Source organism: Alnus glutinosa, chromosome 5 (genome assembly GCF_958979055.1).
Source record: "Alnus glutinosa chromosome 5, dhAlnGlut1.1, whole genome shotgun sequence".
Lineage (NCBI taxonomy): Eukaryota > Viridiplantae > Streptophyta > Magnoliopsida > Fagales > Betulaceae > Alnus > Alnus glutinosa.
This window is the reverse complement of record NC_084890.1, coordinates 23,845,308-23,868,668: the sequence shown is the minus strand read 5'-3', so window position 1 is coordinate 23,868,668 and position 23,361 is coordinate 23,845,308. Positions and strand designations below refer to the sequence as shown.

The following is a 23,361-nucleotide window of genomic DNA, read 5'->3' as shown; positions in this document are numbered from 1 at the left end:
AAGACGTTTTCCCTGTTCAACAGAAAACTTTCTTTTTTTGATAAGTAACTGTAATTCAGTTTATTAAAAGCGCAGAGGGGCGCAACCCTTATACAAGGGAAGTATACAAGAGAGCCCCTAAATAGGACGAGAAGAGAATAAATTTAAAAAGTCTACAAAAGTAAAATCATTCAAGCAATAATGGGGCACTATCCAAATATATAACATATTAAGCACACACTTCCATAGCTCCACCATTGATGTCTCTACATCTTTAAAGAGCCGCGCATTCCGTTCCCGCCAAATACACCACAGTAAACACAATAGAGCTAACCGCCAAACTTCTTTAGCACAACCATACCCAACCGACGCGCCCCAACTAGTCATCAACTCCAACACCGTTCGTGGCATCACCCACTCTACCCCAAATAAGATGAGAATGTAACTCCAAAGATCACGGGCAACTTCGCAGTGAAGCAACAAATGATCAATAGCCTCCCAATTCTTCTTACACATACAACACCACTCAATCAATACAACATTCCTCTTACGCAAGTTATCAAGTGTCAAAATTTTACCCAACGCTGCTGACCATACAAAAAAAGCCACCCTAGTCAGAGCCTTAACACGCCAAATGCTCTTCCACGGAAAAGATGGACCATTTCTTCTAATCAGTACTTCATAATAGGAGCTCACCTAAAAAAAACCTTTTTAGAGGGGTTCCAAACTAACATGTCGCCATCTCAATGTCGAACATAAGTGGAGTAAATCCGATCGAAGAAAGAAAGAATCATCTCTATCTCCCAATCCTGGATTTGCCTCGTAAAAAGAACATTCCATTGAATAACTCCGTTATGAACGACCAAGTTATCATCCACCATCGCATCTTTGTTCCTCACAATACTAAATAGAATTGGAAAGCACTGCTTCAAAGAACTATCCTCACACCACCAATCATGCCAGAAACTAATAAGTGACCCATCCCCCACCTCAAAACGAACAAAATTATAACACTTCTCACATCCCTTCCTAATATGTTTCCAAGCACCCACTCCATAGGAACCCGACACCTTTTTCGAACACCACCCACCCTTTAGGCTCTCAAATTTTGCGTCAATCACCAATCGCCATAAAGCCTCTCTCTCCCTACCATACCTCCACAACTATTTACTTAGAAGAGCTTGATTAAACTGGATGAAGTTGTGAACTCCCAACCCGACTGAATGCAAAGGAGTACAAATCCTATTCCATTTCACTAAATGAAATTTGGCCTTATCTCCAATACCACCCCAAAGAAAAAGCCTTTTGAATATTATCAAGACGATTAGCCACCCTCACTGAAATAGGAAATAGGGACAAGAGATATGTAGGAAGATTGGAGAGCATACTTTTAATAAGAGTCAGCCGCCCACCCTTAGACAAATACATACGCTTCCTTCCAACCAACCTCCTTTCCATTTTCTCAACAACACCATTCCAAATGGACACGGACTTGTAAAAAGCTCCCAATGGCAAACCCAAGTATGTCAAAGGCAAAGAAGTGACCCGACATCCAAGTAGGTGAGCCAACCTATTGACATCCTCTAACTCACCAAAGGAACTTTTGATTTTCTCTAAGTTAATCCTTAAGCCCGAAGCTGCCTCAAAGCATAGAAAAATACACCTCAAATGTTGAATCTGTTCTTCTTGTGCACCACAAAAAATCAACGTGACATCAATGAACAGTAAATGATTCACAACTCAAGTCTCGGATTCCCTGGATCCCACTAAAAACCTTGTCAAATTGCCCTGATCCAAAGCAGCAATCAACATCCGGCTCAAAGCCTCCATAACCACCACAAACAAAAAAAGAGAAAGAGGATCTCTTTGTCGCAAACCACGAGAGCTATAAAAAAAACCCGACGGGGTTCCATTTACAAGAATAGAAAATCTCACCGTAGAAATACAAAAACATATCCAAACCCTCCATTTTTCCCCAAAACCACAACGGTGCAGCAAATATAGCAAGAAATCCCAATTCAAATGATTATAAGCCTTCTCCAGATCCAACTTACATAGTAGCCCAGGGTCCCCTGATCGAATTTGAATATCCACACATTCATTGGCAATAAGTACAGAGTCTAATATTTGTCGACCACCAATGAACGCATTCTGAGTGTTGGAGATAATCTTGCCCAAAACTGGTTTAAATCTGTTCGCAAGGACCTTTGAAATAATCTTGTAAATCCCCCCCACCAAACTAATAGGGTGAAAATCTCTCACATCCACGGCACCAGTCTTCTTGGGAATCAAAGAGACAAAAGTAGCATTAAAGCTCTTTTCAAACTTGCCTCAAGCATGAAATTCTGCAAAAACAGCCATAATGTCAGTTTTTAAAAAATCCCAACACTTCTAAAAGAAAGCCAAAGTGAATCCGTCAGAACCCGACGCCTTATCTCCATTCAAATCCCTGATCACATCCCACACCTCCTTCTCCTCAAACGCTCTTTCTAGCCAAATGTTTTCATCCACATCAATGGATAAAAAAGATAGGCCCTCCACCTTAGGCCGCCAAGAACAATTCTCAAAGTACAAATTGTTGTAATATTGGACTATATGCTCCTTAACAGAAAACTAAGCAAGGTGGATGAAAGTAGTTCAAGATTTTAAAGTCCCCCTCCCCCTGAACTTTGCCCTTCCATCATGGCCAAACTTGACCCAGCTCAAACTTTCTCAATTGCACTGTTGACGACCTCAACTACTTTTGCCTCTGTCTCCCTCAAGACCCAACGTCCCCCCGAACATCAAAGTGATCTCTTCCTTATTTTTCTTCGCTGTGTGAGAGGTGGGTCTCTTGGCATCTACAGTTATAAAGTTTTCTAGAATAAGAGAAATTGGAGTCAAGAGTTGGTGACATTGTAAAGGGACAGGGAGATCGAATCGGCCTACAAATCGAAGGGGTGGCCATCGTGGCTAAAGCTAGCAAATTTGATGACGTTGTCAACGTTATCACCCTTGTTGACAAATCGACCAAGCACCACAACACAGTAGAAGTTGTCAGCTAGGTCTGCATTCCTGCAATGAGATTCGAGTTATACACAGGACCCATGGCAGTTCAACTCTCATATCTCAGCCACGTAATTGCCCACGACCTTTTGCCAGTCCCATATGTAGTGCTTTTTCACTTCAGAACTCGGATTTTCTTTTCTTTTCTTTTTTTTTTTTTTTTTTTTTTTTTTATAAGCAAGAAGATTTTATTAAAAAGCGTAAGACGCCCTTAAGTACACCAGGAATATACACAGAAACCATCAAAGCTAGCCCACAAATGGAAAAACCCAAACAAACCCACAAGGATCAACCCTAAAACTCAAATCCCACAAGGAGCACCCATAACAATCAGAACCCAAAACACAGAAGAAGCCTTCATCAAACACCCAAACCTGCGAAAGCACCCCAACCCATCAAACCCCCAAAACCTGCAAGAAAACCCAAACAACCCTCCCATAAAAACACCCACAACCCAAAATATATATGAAAATCAAACCCAAAATACAAAGCAAACCCGAAATACAAGAAAGCAAACCCAAAATACAAAGCAAACTGGAAATACAAAGAAAAGGCAGAGCTACAGGCAAAAAAAAAAAAAAAAAATCGGAGCAGTGCGGCACGAAAACAGCCAGAAGGACCACTGAAAGAAGCGGAAACTGCCGGAGAAGCCAACAGATAGGCGCGTGTGTGGAGGAGAGGTCCCATACACCGCAGATCGCGCGTGGTTTCCACGCGCCGTCGCCGGAGGCCGCACGTGGCAGTCGCGCTGTCGCCACTGCATTTTTTTATTTTTTTTTTATTTTTTTTATTTTTTATTATTATTTTTTTTTTACTTTAGCTTGGGTTTTTTCTTTGTAATTCGGGATTTGGGTGTTTCTTGTGGGTTTTTTCTTTATTCGGGTTGTGTGGGTATTGGAATTTTATTGGGCTTAGGGGTTTTTTTTTGTATTTTGGAGGATTTTATTGTATCTTGGGTTTTTTTGTATTTTGGGGGTTTACTATTGCTTCTTGGGTGTTTGGTGGGGGTTTCTATTGTACTTTGGGTCTCATGTGGTTTTGGGGGTTGTGGCCTTGTGGGTTTTCTTGAGTTTTTTATGTGGGCTATTGGGGTTTTTTTGTATTGTGGGGAGTCTATTGTATCTTGGGTTTTTCTATATTATGGGGGGTTACTTTTGTATCTTGGGTGATTGATGGGGTTTATTATTGTATTTTGGGTCTCATGTGGGTTTTGGGTGTTGTGGGTTTGTAGTTCCTTGTGGGTTTTCTTGGGTTTCTATGTGGGTTAGCTGAGTTGCTCCTGCGTGTACTTCCTGTGTACTTGGGGCGCCTTACGCTTTTTTAATGAAATTTTCTTACTTATCAAAAAAAAAAATCAGAAACACCCACGGCCACTCGCGCCGAAAACGGCATGTGGCAGCCACCCGCAGCAGTGCCGACGGCGGTGAAGAACCGACCGACGACGGAGAGTCCTCCGGAGAGGCACGTGGACGACGAGGAGGCCCCAAAACCCATAGATCTACAACCCAAGAAGCGCATGAACCAAAACAGCCACCCACAACGGCGCTGCGGCAACCACAGAGACGGCAACATCGGCAAGGACTAGAATAAGCCGGCAAGGTCACGAGCGAGGCGTGAGCGCGCCGAAAAACCCAACCACTGAGAACTACCCCCAACAAAAGAAAACCCCAAAACTAAAAGACCCAAGCGAAGAAGAAAAACTAAGAGAACCTAGACCGGAAAGGAACCAAAAGAGAAGGAGGGAGGTTAGCGAAGTAGAGTAGGCTAAGGGTTTTTTTGAAAATAGGCTAATGTTCCTTACTCAATTCAGGTTTTCTTGTAAGAACAATGATGCATCCAATTGACTATTCGGGTTACGAATTGGATCCGCTCTGCTTTGCTTTTAGTAAGAGCGAGATCTTCAGCAATGGATTCTATTTTATTTGAGGTCTTGATTCGAATCAAAGCAATTGTTGTTCTATTGGGAGCTTGAAGCACTTAGTCGGAAAGAAGGTCCATCATTCCCGTGGAAGAAGATATGGTGTGCTAAGGCTCCGACAAGTGTGGCATTCTTTGTATGGACTGCAGCTTTAGGAAAAATTTTGACTCATGACAATCTACGAAAGAGGAATATTGTGGTTATTAAGTGGTGTTGTATGTGTAAAAAGAAGGGGGAGTCTATTGATCATCTGTTACTTCATTGCGACACCGCCCGTGAGCTTTGGAGTTTTATGTTTTCTTTATTTGGAGTTGAATGGGTCATGCCACAATCGGTGATGGGTTTGTTGACTACTTGGGGTGCTTTTCGAGGGCATGGCCTAGCAAAAAATGTTTGGCGTTTAGTTCCTCACTGTGTTTTGTGGAGCATTTGGAGGGAGCGGAATGCGAGGCTTTTTGAAGATGTCGAGACTGTAATGGTAGTTTTAAGGTCTTCTTAACACGCTATATCTATGGACAGCTCCCCATCTTTGCTACCTAGGTGTTTCTACTTTTGTAGACTTTCTTAATTTATCAGTTGTTTCTCCTGTTTAGGGGCTCTCTTGTATACTTCCCGTGTATTAGGGTTGCGCCCCTCTACGCTTTTTATTGAATTTTAAATTACTTATCAAAAAAAAAAAAAAAAAAAAGTAAGGGTTTCCAAGGCATGGAGGCCGATGATTAGAGGTTTTGCTTCAAACAAAGAAATCATTGCTCGATTGCGAGGTCAAACTAAGGAATTTCAAAGGGTGAAGTCAACCTCGAAGTGGGTGCAAAGGAGGAGGTTGGTTAAGCCAAGGTGGTAGAGCTTAAAGATGATGGCAAAGCCAAGAAAGCCAGGATGGTTGGCCATGAAAATTTTCATCAATGTTTCGAGAATGGAGCCTGAGGAGACTGATCCTTTAGAAAATTCTATGGTTAATGATTTTCAACGCAAGCCAAACAATGGAAAATGTTCTTAAGATCATTTTCACGATTTCAGCCAAACTAAAAATTTTACAATATTCCAATGAGTCACAAGGACTTGCACAGGCTTGTTGGTTTAGAGTGCTCCCCAACCCCAAAATATATATATATATATATATATATATATATATATATATATATATATATATATATATATATTGAAACTTTACAAGCTTCATCAAATGACGCATTTAAATGATAAGAATAACAAAATATGTATGTGTATATACTACTCTCAAATCAGTAATAACTTAAGGAAGAATATTACAAGCCACAAGGGCATCTCATAACAGCAAAAATGGAATCATAACTGTAAAAAGCCTCATCTTATAAATGTCCTATGAATTAATTGCCTATTGAATTAACAGGAAAATGGTTGTTAGTATGCCCAGCTCGTTGGAAACATTAAAAAGCCTCACTGTAAACAGCAAAATGGAATCAAAACAACAATATTTCCTATGAATTAATCACACACTCATAAATGTCCTACATAACATCCACTAAAAGGGGACCCTACAACAGATTAGTATGCCCAGCTCGTTGCCAATACCTCATTGGTTTAGAACAAATTGTTCCCCGCTAGTTCCAACTCTTAGTTGTATAATTACTATTTTTTTGATAAGTAATAGCAATTTATTGAAAAGCGCTATGGGCTCAACCCTTATACACGGGAAGTATACAAGAGAGCCCCTAAAAGGGTCGAACAGAAAATAAATTTAAAAAATCTACAAAAGTAAAGACACTCAAACTATGATGTAGCACTATCCAAGAATATAAAGTATTGAACAACCGCTTCCGTAGCTCCACCATAGGTGTCTCTACATTTTCAAACAGACGAGTATTCCGCTCCCTCCAAATATACCACAGCAAGCATAGAGGAACTAAACGCCAAGCCTCTTTAGCATGACCACTCCTAATTGCCGCCCCCCAACTATTCAATAACTCCAACACCGTTCGTGGCATAACCCACTCAACCTCAAATAAAATAAGAACATAGCTCCAAAGAGCCCGGGCGACCTCGCAGTGAAGCCACAAGTGATCAATAGACTCCCCACTCTTCTTGCATAGAATTACTATTACATTCCTCTTACGCAAGTTATCATGCGTCAATATTTTGCCCAAAGCTGCTGACCATACGAAGAAAGCCACCCTAGTTGGAGCCTTAACACGCCAAATATTCTTCCAAGGAAAAAATGGAAGAGATGGGCCATCTTTCCTAAAGAGCTCTTCGTAGAAGGATCTCACCTCAAATAAACCTTTTTTAGAGGGATTCCACACTAATCTGTCACCCTCTCCATGACGAATCGAAGTGGAATATAATCGGTCGAAAAAAGAAAGGACCATATCCATCTCCCAATCCTGGATTTGTCTTGTGAAAAGAACATTCCTCTGAATTACACCATTATGGACCACCAAATTATCCGCCACCAACGCGACTTTGTTCCTTACTATACAAAATATTTTGTTCACATAAGAAAAGCCAAGTTAACAATCAATATACTTGCTGTTTGACTTCATAAACAAGATAACAGCTTAGCTTTCTTTATAAATAAAACATAAAAGTATAACAGCATTTTCAGACACAATTGTTCACACTGACATGATCATGTCCTACAAAATACAAGATGAGAAAATTATGTTTGCCATAAAGGGGGAGGAGGGGGGGGGAACGTATTAACTTCAAGTATGAGCACTGACGCCCAACAATGACAGACATTAATTAAGAAAATAAAGCATTAAAGATTAAACCTTGTAATAAGCTCAGATGTCTCGGCATCCCATTGAAGAACACAGAATTTGTATCTTTCTGTTGCAATGAATAGAAAATCCTGTGCCTCACCCTGTTCAGAGCAACTAATATGAGTGCAGGCAAAAAGAAAAAGTAAATCAAAAATTAAATGTGTAGATTCAGAGAAAAAAATTAATAGCAATGCTCACATGAGGGCGAAAAAGTTCAAGTGTTGCAATTCTCCCATATATTGGCACATCCAACATAGGCTGCACAAGAGAAATTTTAGATGAGTCTTATGTTTTTAGATCTCAGTTCTAGCTGGCCCAGGAAAAAATACTAATATTCAAGAAAAGTAAATACATAGTCGATACAGAGAAGACCAAATGACGATGAAACCACAAAGAAGTTGGACATTTAAAGTTTCTTTCTTAGAATATCACAGATAGCATATACCTCTTTTCGAAACAACGATTTGACCTGAGATCTTTGAGTGAGTAATCAAGATCAGTCCAAGAACCACAAAATTCTATGAACTGTGAAAAACAACTCCAAAATTTGTAGTTAGACAACCAAATATGTTGTTGTTCTAGTTCGTAGTTTTCTGTAGGTATAATTCAAAACTAAAGGATCATTCACCTATAGTGACCTATAAAACGTGGCCAGCAAGGTACCAACTGCCTCCTTTTTTTCTCACTTTTAGTGTGTTTCAGGAAAATTACACTTTAACCTCTACAGTAAGGCCATAAAACATGGACATATCTTGTGGTTATATTTGTGACACCAAAATCCCCCTACAGTCAAGATTAAATTGCAAAGCCTAAATACAAGGTGCAGATGATGTTCAAACTTCCAACCAATGACATAACGTACACAATAGCTTAAAACAATGAAATAAGGTGGCATCACTTATAAATTTTATACCATGTATAAACCATTTTCTCTCCATCCTTTATTCAAAAAAGAAAAATATATTTTTCTTTCTCTATTTAAAACTTCTAAAACCATTCCTCCTCTTGCTTTTCCAATCGACCAAGTAATATAAATCAAGTAAAATACAAAATTAACAATTAGTTCAACACTGCCAAGAGAAAGAGCCCACTCTTAAATTTATCAATAGTGAAAAAGAAGACACGCAACATAGAAAACCCATAAATTTGGAAAAAAAGAAAAAGAAAAAAAAGTTCAAGTACTTTTTTTTATCATTAAGGAACCTATAGTCTGACCATTGGTGAAGTATGCTATTTGGAGACCGTAGTTTTCTATGTGGAGATCCAAATTTGAAAATTCATAACAAAACTTGAAATGTAATTAAATTTCTAAACAATCAATTTCATTCTATTTATTTTTTAACTACTAGAAGAAAAATAGATGGGAAATATTTCTTTATATATAAGTATAGAAAGTACATAATAAAAAGTAGATGGGAAATATATAATATACACAGATTACATTGCAGCTAAGATAAAAATAAAAAATAAAATAAAATAATCCAAAGAATTCCATCTCTGATAGCCTATTCACTGCATAACCATCAAAATTCCCACCATAGAACTATCCCCATAATACAAAAGAATGGTAGATAAGAAACCATAACCTACCATAATACAAAACGAAATACTTAAAATCTAAATAATATACAAAAATGATGTGCGCTTACCAGGTATTACCACATGGAATTTCTATCGCGTCTTACATAATCAACCCTATATTTACGACTTTCACTCCACTTTACCTAGAAAGTCTGGGTTTTAACAATTTATGCACCTCTTATTAGCCCTTTGCTCTGACTTGAGATGTCCAATTGATGGGCTCTGTCAAGTCCCTCTTTACTCCCCTTACTCATTATCCCCACTTTTTCACAAGATAAACACCAGATAAAACTTTCCATGGCATTTTGTGTGAAAATTGTTGGAGACAGGTTGGTCTTGGATGTTTCTCACCAAGGATATGCATTCAGTACAAAGGGTTGAGTTATCCTCAAATTCATGTGCTAGGGCGGCCTTTTAGAATGATTTTGGATGCAATTCAATCTACAACACCACCAAGAACAAATAGCTTTTTACCACATGATAATCTTATATTGAAAGTTGGACCTATTTCAAAATAATAATATTTTTATACCCATTCTTTTTTCTTATGTTTTGAAGCTGTTTCGAGACTGAAGAATAATTTGGCAAAATCAGAGATGGTTCCTGTTGGCGAAGTCGAAGATATAGAAGGATTGGTTCGCATTATTGGCCATAGAGTATCGTCTTTGCCAATGAAGTATTTGGGTCTGCCTTAGGGTGTCTATTTGGAATGGCATCATCTAAAAAATGGAATGTCGGTTGGCTCTATGGAAAAGGCTTTATTTATCTAAGGAATGTAGGTTGACTTTGATAAAAAAAAACACTCTGTCTAAATTGCCTACTTACTACTATGACATGTTTGGATGCAAATAGAATACAAATTCTACTTGAAACAGTGTTCGGGTTTTTTTTCAAATCCAGATATATAATACAACCCGCATTTAACTCGAAATTAACCCGAATTTGCTTCAAATTTCAAGCGTGAGTTTCCAAATTCCAATGCATATTTTCAATTCCAACGCACGTCTACGTCTGCTTTTTACTCATCAAAGACGTCAGACGCATAAATATTCGGCTGGGTGTAAAAACCTCGGCCATCAGCACCGGTTTGCTACTGTCCACCATTGAAATTCTCAAGATCGCAACGACGGCCTTCTCTTTCATCTCCATGGAACTCGAATCGAGTACGCGAGCGAGTACGGGGACCGTTCCCTGCGCCACAGCGATCATCACGTTCTTATCATCCGCTTCGAGAAGCCTCAGCAACGAGTCCATTGTCGAGCTCTTGGAATCAACGGTCCCAATCTGCAACCAAGTTATCAGATTCCTCGACTTGGCTCTCACGGTCTCTCTCTTTGACGAACACGAGCTCGTACCCAGAATGCTGCTATCTTGGAGAACCCCGCTCCAAATCAAAATAACATTGTCCTTGACGTGGCAATCGAGTTTGGCCAGGACGGAATCAATGTCGCTTTGGGTCTTGAGCTTGCCTTCTAAGCAATCACGGGTCTGACATTTGTCGCAGAGCGAGACGGCGTTGTTCAAGGTGTGGGAAATTGAGTGAAGCAGGTCGAGAGAGAGAGGCTTGGTAAGGAGTCAGGGAACTCGGCGAACTCGGTGAGCTTAGCTCTGATCAGAGACCATTTCCCTTTGAAGGCCTCAATGTGTGGGATACCGTCTAGAAGGGACGAGAGGAGGTGGTTCGAGACGCTAATAGGGTGGCTTTCTGGTGCTTTCATGGCTGCCGAGCTTCATCTTGAGCACATTGAGAAAACCAAAAAAAGAAAGGGATACAAGAGTCACTTTTGTAGGGTTTAGAAAGAGAAAGAGATATGTGTGTGTTGTCACTTGTGTTTGGAAAACGAAGACGGAGCAACAAGGAAATAGTGTGAAATGCCAAAAAAAATAAAAAAATAAAAAAATAAAATCCAGATATTGTTGGATGGCAAATTCATATTTATTTATATTAATAAATAATCTTATTTATAATTGATTCATATTTATTTATATTAAACAATAATTATTTCAATCATTATTCCACACTAATTTTCATAACTCCCATCATTCTACACAAATTTTCATAACTCACAATCATTCTACACAAATTTTCATACCTCTAATTATTTCTTAACATAGTTTTCTGTGAAAAAATACTCTCATACAACTATCACTCAAACATGATTTCAAATACAATTTAAACTCTATCAATCATCCAAACATCTTTATTTGCCTCGGAATTTGCACAGTAAATTATAGTTGAATTCATATTTCAAAAAATCGAATACTCAAACGTGCCACTAGTCTCTTTTCCCTATTCCAGTGGGTGTGGCTAATAGAATTGATAAACTTCATAGAGGCTTTTAATGGGGTGGAATTGGTGATGAGTTTAACTTCCATTGAGTGAACTAGTCGAGAATTTGTACCCCAAAGAAATCAAGTGGGTTGGGGGTTAGACACTTGATTTTGTTTAATCGAGCACTATTGGGTAATTGGCAATGGCTTTATGCTATGAAGAGTGAGGCATTGCGGAGATAGACTAAATATGACAATTTAAGGGGAGGTTGGTGTTCCAATAAGGTAATTGGGCCTTTTGGAGTGGGTATGTGGAAACATTTTTGTTGATAAAAATTTAGATTTATTGAAAGCGTAAAGCGCCCCTTAGTACACTAGAAGTACACAAAATGAAACACCTTTCTTGGAAGAGACCCACCAAAGCCTATCCACATGATCTCTACTCACCTTGATTGAGTGCAACACCTTAAAAAAGGAAGCAAAGACACCCACTTCCCAATCATGCGCCTCTCTCACAAAGCTCACGTTCCGCTGAGTAGAACCGCCCAAAACTTCCATATTATCCGCAACTGAGGCATCCTTCACCCGAGCAATACCAAAGAGATCAGGAAAAACTTTCTTCAAAACCAACCTTTCTCGAAGGAGCTTGAGTCAGTCATACACTCTTCAAAGGGAAACCATTACTATCAGAGCAAGCTAAGGATTTGAAGAAGGACTTGACCTTGAACAAACCTTTCTTGGAAGAGACCCATTAGAGCCTATTCGCACGATCTCTACTCACCTTGACTAAGTGCAACACCTGAAAAAATGAAGCAAAGACACCCACTTTCCAATCATGCGCCTCTCTCACAAAGCTCACGTTTCACTGAGTAGAACTGCCCAAAACCTCCATATTATCTGCAACTGAGGCATTCTTCACCCAAGCAATACCAAAGAGATCAGGAAAAACTTTCGTCAAAACCAACCTTTCTCGAAGGAGCCTGAGTCCACCACACACTCTTCCAAGGAAAACCACTACTATCAGAGCAAGCTAAGGATCTAAAGAAGGACTTGACCTTGAACAAACCTTTTTTGGAAGAGACCCACTAGAGCCTATTCGCACGATCTCTACTCACCTTGACCAAGTGCAACACCTGAAAAAAGGAAGCAAAGACACCCACTTCCCAATCATGCGCCTCTCTCACATATAAGGAGGGGGTGGGAAAAAATTTAAAAATTTGTTATATTTGAGGTGGGTGATGGGTCCAAGGTCAGTTTTTGGCATAATGTGTGGTGAGGGGATCAACCTTTGAAGATATCTTATCAAGATTTTATTAGTATTGCACATTGTAAGGATGCGTGGTTGGCGGATCTCATGTTGTACCAAAATGGAAGTATTCATTGGAATATAATTTTTTTTTTTTTGATAAGTAGAGAATTTTATAAAAAGCGAAAATGCGCCCCTAAGCATACAAGAAGTATACAAAAAGACACCAAAATAGGAAAGAGAGGGGAAGGGAAAAAAACACCCAAAAAACCCAAACAGAAGGAAACCCAAAAACCCCTACAAGACCAGCCCACAAAACCCAAAGACTAATACATCACAATAGGTCGCTTTGCCTTGCCCCTGCTAGAACCACAACCTCTGGCATCATAATTAATCGAGCACTCTAGGTTCTTCACTTCACGATTCCCTTTAAACTTCGAAGAGGAAACAAAAGCCTCTAAACGATACTCCACATCAATTAGAGTCATGAAGTCTAAAAAACCCTGTACATTCCCCTCGTGGGAGATCCCCAAAGTATTAACACAGAAGCTAAGATCAATCGCTACCCCGAGAGGACCCCCAAACTCTTCAAAACCTCCTCCCCACGAAGATTCACCCACCTTTGAAGAAGACATTAAAGGTGGGCACCCAAGAACAGATTGGACCGATGAGAGTGGAACCACACCCACTTCTGACGGAGGAAGAGCCGCGCCGCTTGGGAGAAGGAAGCCACGCCGAAGGAGAAGCTGATGGCCCTTGTCTTGAGCAAGAGTAGACTTTGCAGGAGTTGATAAGGGCTTGGAGACAAACCCACAAAACAGCCCGGAAAGCTCCTTGGGAACATTGAAAGTCTCAAGAGCCTCTGCAAGCAGATGCTTATCCAATTTGCCCACCTTGTTCTTCCGAGAATATTTAAGCACTGACTTGGATTCCGACGGGTAAATAGGTGCACTTGACTCCAACATCACAGGGAGGGAGTAACGCAGCCTTTCACCTAGAGCATCCGTGCCTAAAGAGCAGTCGCCGAGAGCTGGATCAAAACCAACAAGAGCTGGAGGAGGAGCCATCTCAGACAAAGGAGACAAAGGAGGATCTCCACCAAGAGCTGACCTCACCAAAGCAGAGATACCAAAGCCCTCAGAAACAGAAGTATTGGCCGTCAATGACACGTTTGAAGCTTCAAAACTGGACGGAGCAGAGGACTTTTCCACGAGTAACTCCTTGGTAGAAAAAACCGAAGGATAGGGAGAGGAGAGCTCTTTTAACACCGGAAAAGAGGCTGACGAAAAACCCACAACTTCCGGCGCCGGGGAACCCAAGCCCGAAGGGACAGAACCCATACCCGCGTTAGATCCATGAACCGGCGCTAACCCACAATTCTTAACCTTCTTAATGAAATCCACTCTTCTAAGACCTGATTTACTGGTCTTTTTAGAAAAGGACCTGCAGCCCATCCTTCTGGACCTCCTAGCCCTAAAATGCATTCTGCCCAACCCAAGGCAACACTTAATCTTGCCCATGCTCCGCTTCAGCCCATCAGAGGAAACCCAACCCAAATGAGACCTATGCGCACAAGCCCAAAGAAGCCACTTTTCAAAAATAACAAGAAGCTTCCTGAATATTCCCAACTCCTGCACTGCAACGTCACCTGCAGCCTCAGCAACATCGACTACATCCCGCATCTTGGAACACGCAAGAAGGTCTTTACCCAGAGGACTGGGAGAGGAACACTCCAGAGCGTAGCCATCGACCACAAGGCCTTTACCCAGAGGACCGAAGGAGGACCTTTCCAACTCAAAACAATCCACCGCCTGCCGGAAGGGCACCAGCTCCCAATCCAGCGAATAGATCTTCTCCGCCTCGCACCAAACCGCTGCCGCCTTCTGAACCAGAGGCACGCCAACAACCGGTGAGCCCACCACCTCTGCGAACGACAAAACACCCGCGACCTTGCCCAAACTCATCCCCACCAGGACGCCACTAAAAGGAGACGACACCACCGGGGTTCCAAAGAAAGCCAACACTTTACTCAACTCCCCAGAAACTCGCCCCCGACCCCGCCTGTCACGGCCTTCAGGAAATACAAACATACCTCTCCGACCACCCATAGCATACACCGCCACCTCCAAGAACCGGCCGGAGCAATTCCCACCTCTTCGAACGATGGTCACCTTCGATCCCTCTCTGAAAGATTTGACAAAGTTTTCGAAGCCCGGATTTTGCAACACCTCTTCCACCATCGACAGTAACCAATCAACGCATCCCCTGCCTAACCGAATCCACCCTGAGAAGCCTTTCCTCTTCTCCGCGACCCTCAACTCATGACCCTTCCACTACCGAGAAGATGAAGGACTTAGCCTCCACAAAGAAACGGTTCTCCATGCCCTACCTCACACGACAACCCCCGAAGGGGTTCATAACAGCCCACCGCCACGCCTCACATGGCTGAAATCCAGAGAGACGCAAGCTTCCCAGAAAAAGATCTCTTATGGTTGCAGATCCTCTCTTGATTTTCTCTTTGATCCGAGCAGGAAATGCTAGCAGCAAATATGGTAGACAAACTAGGCTAGTTGTCCCTTTATGCAGTTGAACTCCTCGTTCTATCCTCGGTAGACGTGGGCTTCTCGTTAGGGTGTTCGTCAGGCGTTGGTTTGGCGCATTCTGTGCACCGTAAGTCCCCTCTTCAAGAAACTAAATTGGAGTTAATTTCTAGGGATGTGGTGCGCAATTTATGAGGTTGTCATCATGTGGACTGGTTTTTTTGGGGTTGAGAGGGGCTTCGGGAGGGATTTTGTTAACGTGGGATATGGGTGTGTCACTTGTGTATTACTTATGAAAAGAAAGGGAAACTTTGTTGTTCAGTCCCTCACTTGGGATATTGGAATATAATTTTTACTAAACCAATATAGGATTGGGAGGTGGAGTTGGTCTCCTCTTTCTTTGAGATGTTGTATTCTCTCAAAGTAAGGCAAGGAAATGTGTGTAAAATATGTTGGATCTCTTCCAAGAGACACAAGTTTGAAGTAAAGTCGTTTTATTATGTGTTAATCATATCTATGAATTCTCCACTTCCATAAAAGAGTATTTGGAGAGTTAAGACTCCTTTGAGAATGACGTTATTGTGTGGATGGTGACTTTAGGAAAAATATTGAAGTTGGATAACATGAGGCGGCGGAACATCAGTGATGTACTGGTGTTGTATGTGCAAGAAGAGTGGAGAGTCTATTGATCATCTTCTTCTTTATTGTGAAGTAGCAAGAGATTTATGGAGCTCAGTATGTAATATGTTTGGTGCGGGTTGAGTTATGCCTAAAAGGGTGAGAGAGTTATTGAAGAGTTTGGGAGGTCAGGTAGGGCGTCGTGATATTTTGGAAGTTTTAAGGTTAGCTCCTTTATATTTAATGTGGTGTATTTGGAGAGCGCAAAATGCACGACGCTTTGATAATAGAGAGACATCAGTGGCGGAGCTGAAAAAGATTATATTCAACGCCCTTTACACATGGATAGCAGCTCATAATAGTTTGTTTTTTCTAGTTTTCAAAGTTTTTGAACCTTTGTTCTTCTTTTTCAATTAATTAAGGGATTCTCTTGTATACTTCCTATGTATTAGGATTTACACCCTTTTGAGATTTTTCAATGAGAGTATTACTTACAAAAAAATTTAAAAAAAAAAAAAAAAAACAACTATTTCCCACATAGCATTTTTACACTTTAAAAATAACATGCTTTCATTAAAAATGTTGTTGTGTTCATATACATACTTCTTTTGTCTTAGTTGTCAACCATCTCTTAAATACTTTCAAGAAAAATAAATTCTGATATACAAATTTACTTGCCCATGAAATACCACTTTAAAAATATAATTGTATAATTTTTTTAATGATTCAGAGAGTAAGTAAAGACAACAGTCAACTATACTAGTAGACAATGAACTAATATCCCAACAATCATGAAGAAACCCCAGTTCAGGAAATAAAACAAGGCAAGAACTAGTGCAGGTCCTTCCATCAAAAGCGAAGAAACAAACAATATATGCAGACACTAGTGAGGCCAAAAAAAATTGGAATTAATATACCTGCAGGCCCTGAGGCGTAAGCAAATGAACTTCGATTCGGGTGCATTTTCTGAAAATGTTTTCAGACTGTTAGTAGTCAATTTATTCAGAAATCCACCTTTTTATGCAAATTAAGGCCAAAATGTGGAAGATGAACAGAACTCGCTAAGAGAGTTCACGAGAGAAAAAATTAGTTGAAACTCAAATATACATTTCAATATTTTCCCCAAAAACATGTTAGAATTTTCATCGGCAAAAACGATATTATTCATCATCATACACATAGAATCCCCTAATAATTGGATAAAACTCGCAATATCTATTAAATCCCATCAAACAAAAATTTGCAATTTTCAATCTCACATCACACGATGGTTTACAAAGAGAGAAGTTCTATATACAAATAAACAAAGCACAGCCACAAAAGCACATGATTTTCTGTCACAGCCATTCTAGAAACCCTAGGACAAAGATGGAAGCTTGAAGAATAGAAGATCGATGAAGAGAGAGGGAGTTGAAGTGAAGGAGAGATGAGGACAGATGGCAGTTTGTCCGAGTTCCTGAGAAGAATGCGATCCAGCTGGGTATTCTAGAAGGTTGGCTAAAAACGGTGTGCTTAAGCCAAACGGTGTGTTTTGGCTGTGAGGAGGCTATGTCGTTTCTGTGGAAGAGGCTGTCGTTTGATGCTTTGTTTTAGTCTGTCGTTTTATGCTTTGTTTCCAGCGTATTGTAAGAAGGACAATATATAAGTCCTAGTGATAGCTAGGTAAACCTGTCTGTTGATTTGAGAAGTTTTCTCTTGGAGGCTGGCAACCTCGAATTATGCCTTATCTATGTTAATTTCCCAGAATTAATCAACTCTACTACAATTTCCATTACTCTATCCCTATTTTCTCTTTAAGTTCTCTAAACTACCCTAAAACAATGAAGAAACTGTTACAAATTGGTATCAGACCACCGGTCCTTGGCTTATGAGAACAAGAGCTGCTGCTATGGCCGAAGAAAACCAACAGATCCAAGACATCCGGGCGCAAGTGAATCATTTACAGGCGGAAATGGTGACCACCGTGGCGACGAAGGCGGAGGTACGCGGGTTGGAAACGTCCGTACGCGGGTTGGAAACGTCCGTACGCGGGTTGGAAACGTCCGTACGCGGGTTAGAAACGTCCATCAATGACCTGAAAACAGATTTGCGTCAATTGGTCAATTCCCAATCGGGTAACCGAGCTGGAACCAGTAGGGGCCAGCAGGAGCATGGGGGAAATAGTTTTACTGGGGGAGGATTCTCGGAGCAAGACGGATCTACCTCCACTGATGGCTTCAAGCCTAAGATGGTGCGGTTGGAATTTCCACGATTCGACGGTGAGGACCCGGAGACGTGGTGCTGCCGGGCAGAATAGTTTTTTGACCATTACAGCACTCCTAACACACAATGCTTGTTCATTTCCTCGTTCCATATGGAGGGTCGAGCTCTGGTATGGTTCTAAGAGCTGAAGGCTAGTGGGAGTATTGGGACCTGGGAGGAATTTGCTCGGGCTATCCAAATCAGGTTTGGCTGGGGTGCTTATGATGACCCCATGGAAACTCATTCCAAGCTAAAACAAGAAGGCTCCCTCGAAGACTACAAAACTAAGTTTGATACCTTAGCTCTTAAGGTTCAACGATTACCCGAAGAACACAAACTCAGCTGCTTTATGGGCAGGTTGAAATACAAAATCCGGCTTCCCATGAGAATGTTTAACCCGAAGAGCTACTTCTCAAAAAAAATGTTTAACCAGAAGAGCCTATTGGATGCCTACTCCCTTGCTCGGATCCAAGAGGAGTGCGTGATGAATTCAGCCAAGAGTTCCAGACTGAGTTGGCGCACCACCCAATTTTCTCAACTTCACAAGGGCTTTACTACAGATCTGCTAGTAGGGGTGGATAAGGGGAGAGGATTCCCTGCTACCAGGAGTAACCAGTTGGCCCCGTATAGGCCGAATCCTTAACCCCCAACTGGGGTAGGACCACCACGGACAGGAAACACCAACCCGAACCAGGCTTTGGTCCCTGTGCAAAAGATTACACAAGCCCAATTGGATGAACGGAGGAGAAAGGGCCTATGCTACACTTGTGACTCCAAATATACCAAGGGCCACGTTTGCCAAGTGCCTAAACTTTTCTCGATAGAAGTGGTTGACAAGGAGGTGGGTAATGAGGGTAATATTGAGCACCCACCGGAGGAGAACCCGGGAGAATTTTTTCTAAAAGAATTCCCTGAAATCTCCTTGAATGCCATCACCGGTTCTCCGAGTCCTAAAACCATGAGGATCGTGGGGTTTATCAAGTTAAACCGGGTCATTATTCTGATCGACAGTGGAAGCACCCACAATTTTGTTGACACAAAATTGGCGGCTGCACTGGGAATCCATCCTACGGGGCAAGATAGTATCATTGTGAAGGTTGCCAATGACCAAGAAGTTGCAAGTCTGGGTAAAAGCAGGGAGGTGGAGGTTTGGATGCAGGGTCATGTTTTTAGAACTGAACTCTTTATCCTACCTTTAGCCGGTTGTGATGTGGTCTTGAGCATCCAATGGCTTCGAACACTCGGACCTATCCTATGGGACTTTACTGAATTAAAGATGGAATTCCAATTTAACGGGGTGAGCTGCACCTTAAAAGGCCTTAAGCAGGGGCCTCTGATGACCTGGGAAGAAGGTGACTCCTTCAAATTGCCTAAGCATGAACAAAAGGGCATGTTGTTACAGTTGATTGGTCAGCCTAGCCGCCCTCCACTTGGGCACACACAGCCTACTCTAACGATGCAACAACCCCTAATACCAGCTACAGTGACCGCCATCCTTGAGGCTTATGAGGACGTTTTTCAGGAGCCTAAAGGACTACCCCCCCATAGAGCTCAAGATCATTCCATTCCACTACAGGAGGGGGCCAAACCAGTCTCAGTTCGACCTTACCGATACCCGTTCTATCAGAAGGAGGAATAGAAAAAATAGTCCAGGAGCTGCTAGACTCCGGGGTGATCCGACCTAGCCACAACCCATTTTCTTCTCCAGTCTTGCTGGTCAGGAAGTCGGACGGCACATGGAGAATGTGCATGGACTACAGGGCTCTTAACAAGCTCACAATTAAAGATAAGTTTCCAATCCCCGTGGTGGATGAGTTATCGGGGACACAAATTTTTTCTAAAGTAGGTTTACAATCCGGGTACCACCGAATCCGAGTGGTGGAAGCAGATGTGCCTAAAACTGCCTTTAGGACTCATGCTGGCCTTGGTGATGCCCTTTGGGCTCACCAACGCCCCTTCCACGTTTCAAAGTCTTATGAACTCAATTTTCAAGCCCTTCTTGTGGAAGTTCATCTTGGTTTTCTTTGATGATATCCTAATCTACAGCCCTAGTATAGAGACCCACTTGCAACACCTCACACAAACCCTAGACCTATTGCGGCAACATCACTTTTTTGCCAAGATGTCCAATGTAAATTTGGGTGCCTTGAAGTACTTGGGCCATGTGGTTTCTGCACAGGGAGTACGTGCTGATCCGAGCAAAGTCCAGGCCATGGTCGACTGGCCTCATCCTAAGACAATCAAGGCTCTGAGGGGTTTTTTGGGGCTAACCGGATAGTACAGGAAATTCATACGTGGCTATGGATCCATAACTGCCCCGTTGATAGCAATGCTTAAGAAGAACTCTTTCTCTTGGACAGAACCTGCCCAAGAGGCCTTCCAAGCTCTGAAGATTGCTGTTACCCAAGCCCCAGTTTTGGCACTCCCTAACTTCTCTCATCCCTTCCTCATCGAGTGCGATGCAAGCGGAATAGGCATAGGGGCCGTCCTCATGCAAGGCAGCAGGCCTATCGCCTTTCTCAGCAAGGCACTTAAGGGCAAGGCCTTACACATGTCCACATATGAGAAGAAACTTTTTGCCCTCGTGACCGCCATCCAAAAATGGAGACCTTACTTGTTGGGTCAGTCCTTTGTAGTTCGCACTGACCAACAGAGCCTTAAATTCCTCCTGGAACAGAAGGTGGGCACTCCATTCCAGTAGAAATGGATCTCGAAATTACTAGGGTATGATTTTGTTGTAGAGTACAAAAAGGGAGCTGAGAATAGGGCGGCGGATGCCCTATTCCGTAAGGAAGGTTGGGAGGATGAACTGTCCCTCTCCCTTCTCTCTATCCCTGCTGTTGGTTGGATTGAGGACTTAAAACAACAATATGTGGAGGATGTAGAGTTGCAGCAGCTGCTGGACAAATGGCTCAAACATGAGCTAGACACTAGAAGGTACTCCTTTCGGGATGGGTTGCTACTCTACAAACACAAGATCCTACTTGGAAAGTCCCCCCAACTAAAGAACCAAGTGCTACACTATGTTCACAGTGACCCTATAGTTGGCCGTTCGGGATATGACAGAACCTTACAACAGGCAAAGAGGGACTTCTATGGCAAGGCATGCGGAAGGAGATTAAGCGGTTTATACGGGAATGTGACACTTGTCAGCAGGCCAAATATGAGAATACCTCTCCTGCCGGGTTGCTACAACCCCTCCCGATCCCCACCCGGGTGTGGACAGACCTCTCCATGGACTTTGTGGAAGGGCATCCACTCTCTCAGGGTCATTCTGTTATCCTAGTAGTGGTGGACAGGCTCTCTAAGGGCAGCCATTTCATCTCTCTCTCTCACCCCTACACAGCAGCCAAGGTGGCTCAGTTATTCATCCACAATGTTCTGAAATTGCATGGGATGCCTCAGTCCATCGTTTCTGACCGCGACACAACCTTTACCAGTGCCTTCTGGGGGGAATTGTTCCGCTTACAGGGTACCACCCTCAAGCTTAGTAGCAGTTACCACCCCCAGACCGATGGCCAAATAGAAATTGTAAACAAATACCTCGAAACCTATCTCCGATGCTTCACTCATGATAGCCCTAAGCATTGGACTCATTGGTTACCGTGGGCCGAATACTGCTACAACACCTCCTGGCATTCCTCTATCAAAATGTCTCCCCATGAGGCCACCTATGGCGATCCCCCCCCCCCCCCCCCTCGCCTATTGAGTTATGTTCCGGGTACTACCCGAGTGGCGGCGGTGAATGAAGTGCTGCGCAACAGCGAGCAAATCCTAACCCTCCTCCAGCTGAACATGAAGCATGCTCAGCAGCGAATGAAAAAATATGCGGATTTACGGCGTACAGAGAGGGAATTCGAATTGGGGCAAATGGTTTACCTCCGACTGCAGCCGTATCGACAGTCCTCCTTGGCGCACTGTCGGGCTCTCAAGCTCTCCCCCTGCTTCTACAGCCCCTTCCGCGTAGTCCGTCAGGTGGGAAAAGGGGCTTAAGAACTGGATCTGCCACCAGAAGCGAAGATTCATTCCGTCTTCCACGTTTCGCAGCTCAAACCGAAGCTTGGCTCTTCCTCTTCTGCCTTACCGAGGCTTCCACCGGTGGATTCGCGGGGTGTCTTGCGGCCGAAACCCGTTGAAGTCCTCGATCGCCGCTCTCGCCCGAAAGACAACCGGCCACTCATTGAACTGCTTATCCGTTGGGATGGCCAGACGGCCGACGATGCCACTTGGGAGGAATTTCACACCCTCTGGAGCGCCTACCCACACCTTGTGGGCAAGGTGTTTTGAATCAGAGGAGTACTATCACAGCCATTCTAGAAACCCTAGGACAAAGATGGAAGCTTGAAGAATAGAAGATCGATGAAGGGAGAGGGAGTTGAAGTGAAGGAGAGATGAGGACAAAAGGCAGTTTGTCCGAGTTCTTGAGAAGAATGCGGTCCAGCTGGGTATTCTAGAAGGTTGGCTAAAAACGGTGTGCTTAAGCCAAACGGTGCGTTTTGGCTGTGAGGAGGCTATGTCGTTTATGTGGAAGAGGCTGTCGTTTTATGCTTTGTTTTAGTCTGTCGTTTTATGCTTTGTTTCCAGCGTATTGTAAGAAGGACAATATATAAGTCCTAGTGATAGCTAGGTAAACCTGTCTGTTGATTTGAGAAGTTTTCTCTTGGAGGCTGGCAACCTCGAATTATGCCTTATCTATGTTAATTTCCCAGAATTAATCAACTCTACTACAATTTCCATTCCTCTATTCCTATTTTCTCTTTAAGTTCTCTAAACTACCCTAAAACAGTGAAGAAACTGTTACATTTTCGCGGTTCAATGTATGAAGCGCCAATAGCAAAGCATAAAATAAACTTCAAGCACAGGATAAACCTTGTAAAAAATTTGATACATTCGAATCAAAGAAACGAATTAGCTTATGAAAACGAACGCGAAACCCTAACCAGAAAGAGAAAATCCCAAAAACGAATCTGAAAAAACACCTGAATGTAAAGAAGATTGAGAGAAAGAGAGGCTTACGCTACAATGAGGTTGAGCTTCTGAGGGCTGGTGAAATTGCCGACGCACGAGTGGGTCACGTTGGTGGGCTTGTGAGCCGTAACGACGTAGTTCCAGATACTCATCCTTTGGCTGGGCTTGTTTGGCGTGGGAGGTAAAATTCTCACTACCCCTCTGCACTAT

At 42.4% G+C, this 23,361-nt stretch overlaps 1 protein-coding gene across 2 annotated transcripts in view; it reads right to left on the bottom strand.

The window, feature by feature from the left end:
- LOC133867638 (DNA damage-binding protein 1a-like) overlaps positions 1–23,361 on the bottom strand; it is a 42,993-nt gene extending 19,632 nt beyond the window's left edge. Inside the window, exons 1-4 of one of the 2 annotated variants that reach the window (XM_062304391.1) lie at positions 23,200–23,361; positions 16,860–16,908; positions 7,885–7,944; positions 7,696–7,787 (exon numbers count right to left, since the gene is read on the bottom strand). In XM_062304391.1, coding sequence (XP_062160375.1) covers positions 7,696–7,787; positions 7,885–7,944; positions 16,860–16,908; positions 23,200–23,303 — 305 coding nt within the window. In that variant the 5' untranslated portion in view covers positions 23,304–23,361. Of the gene's footprint in view, positions 1–7,695; positions 7,788–7,884; positions 7,945–8,131; positions 8,191–16,859; positions 16,909–23,199 lie in introns of those variants that run through there. The other variant, XM_062304392.1, reaches the window with a different exon arrangement.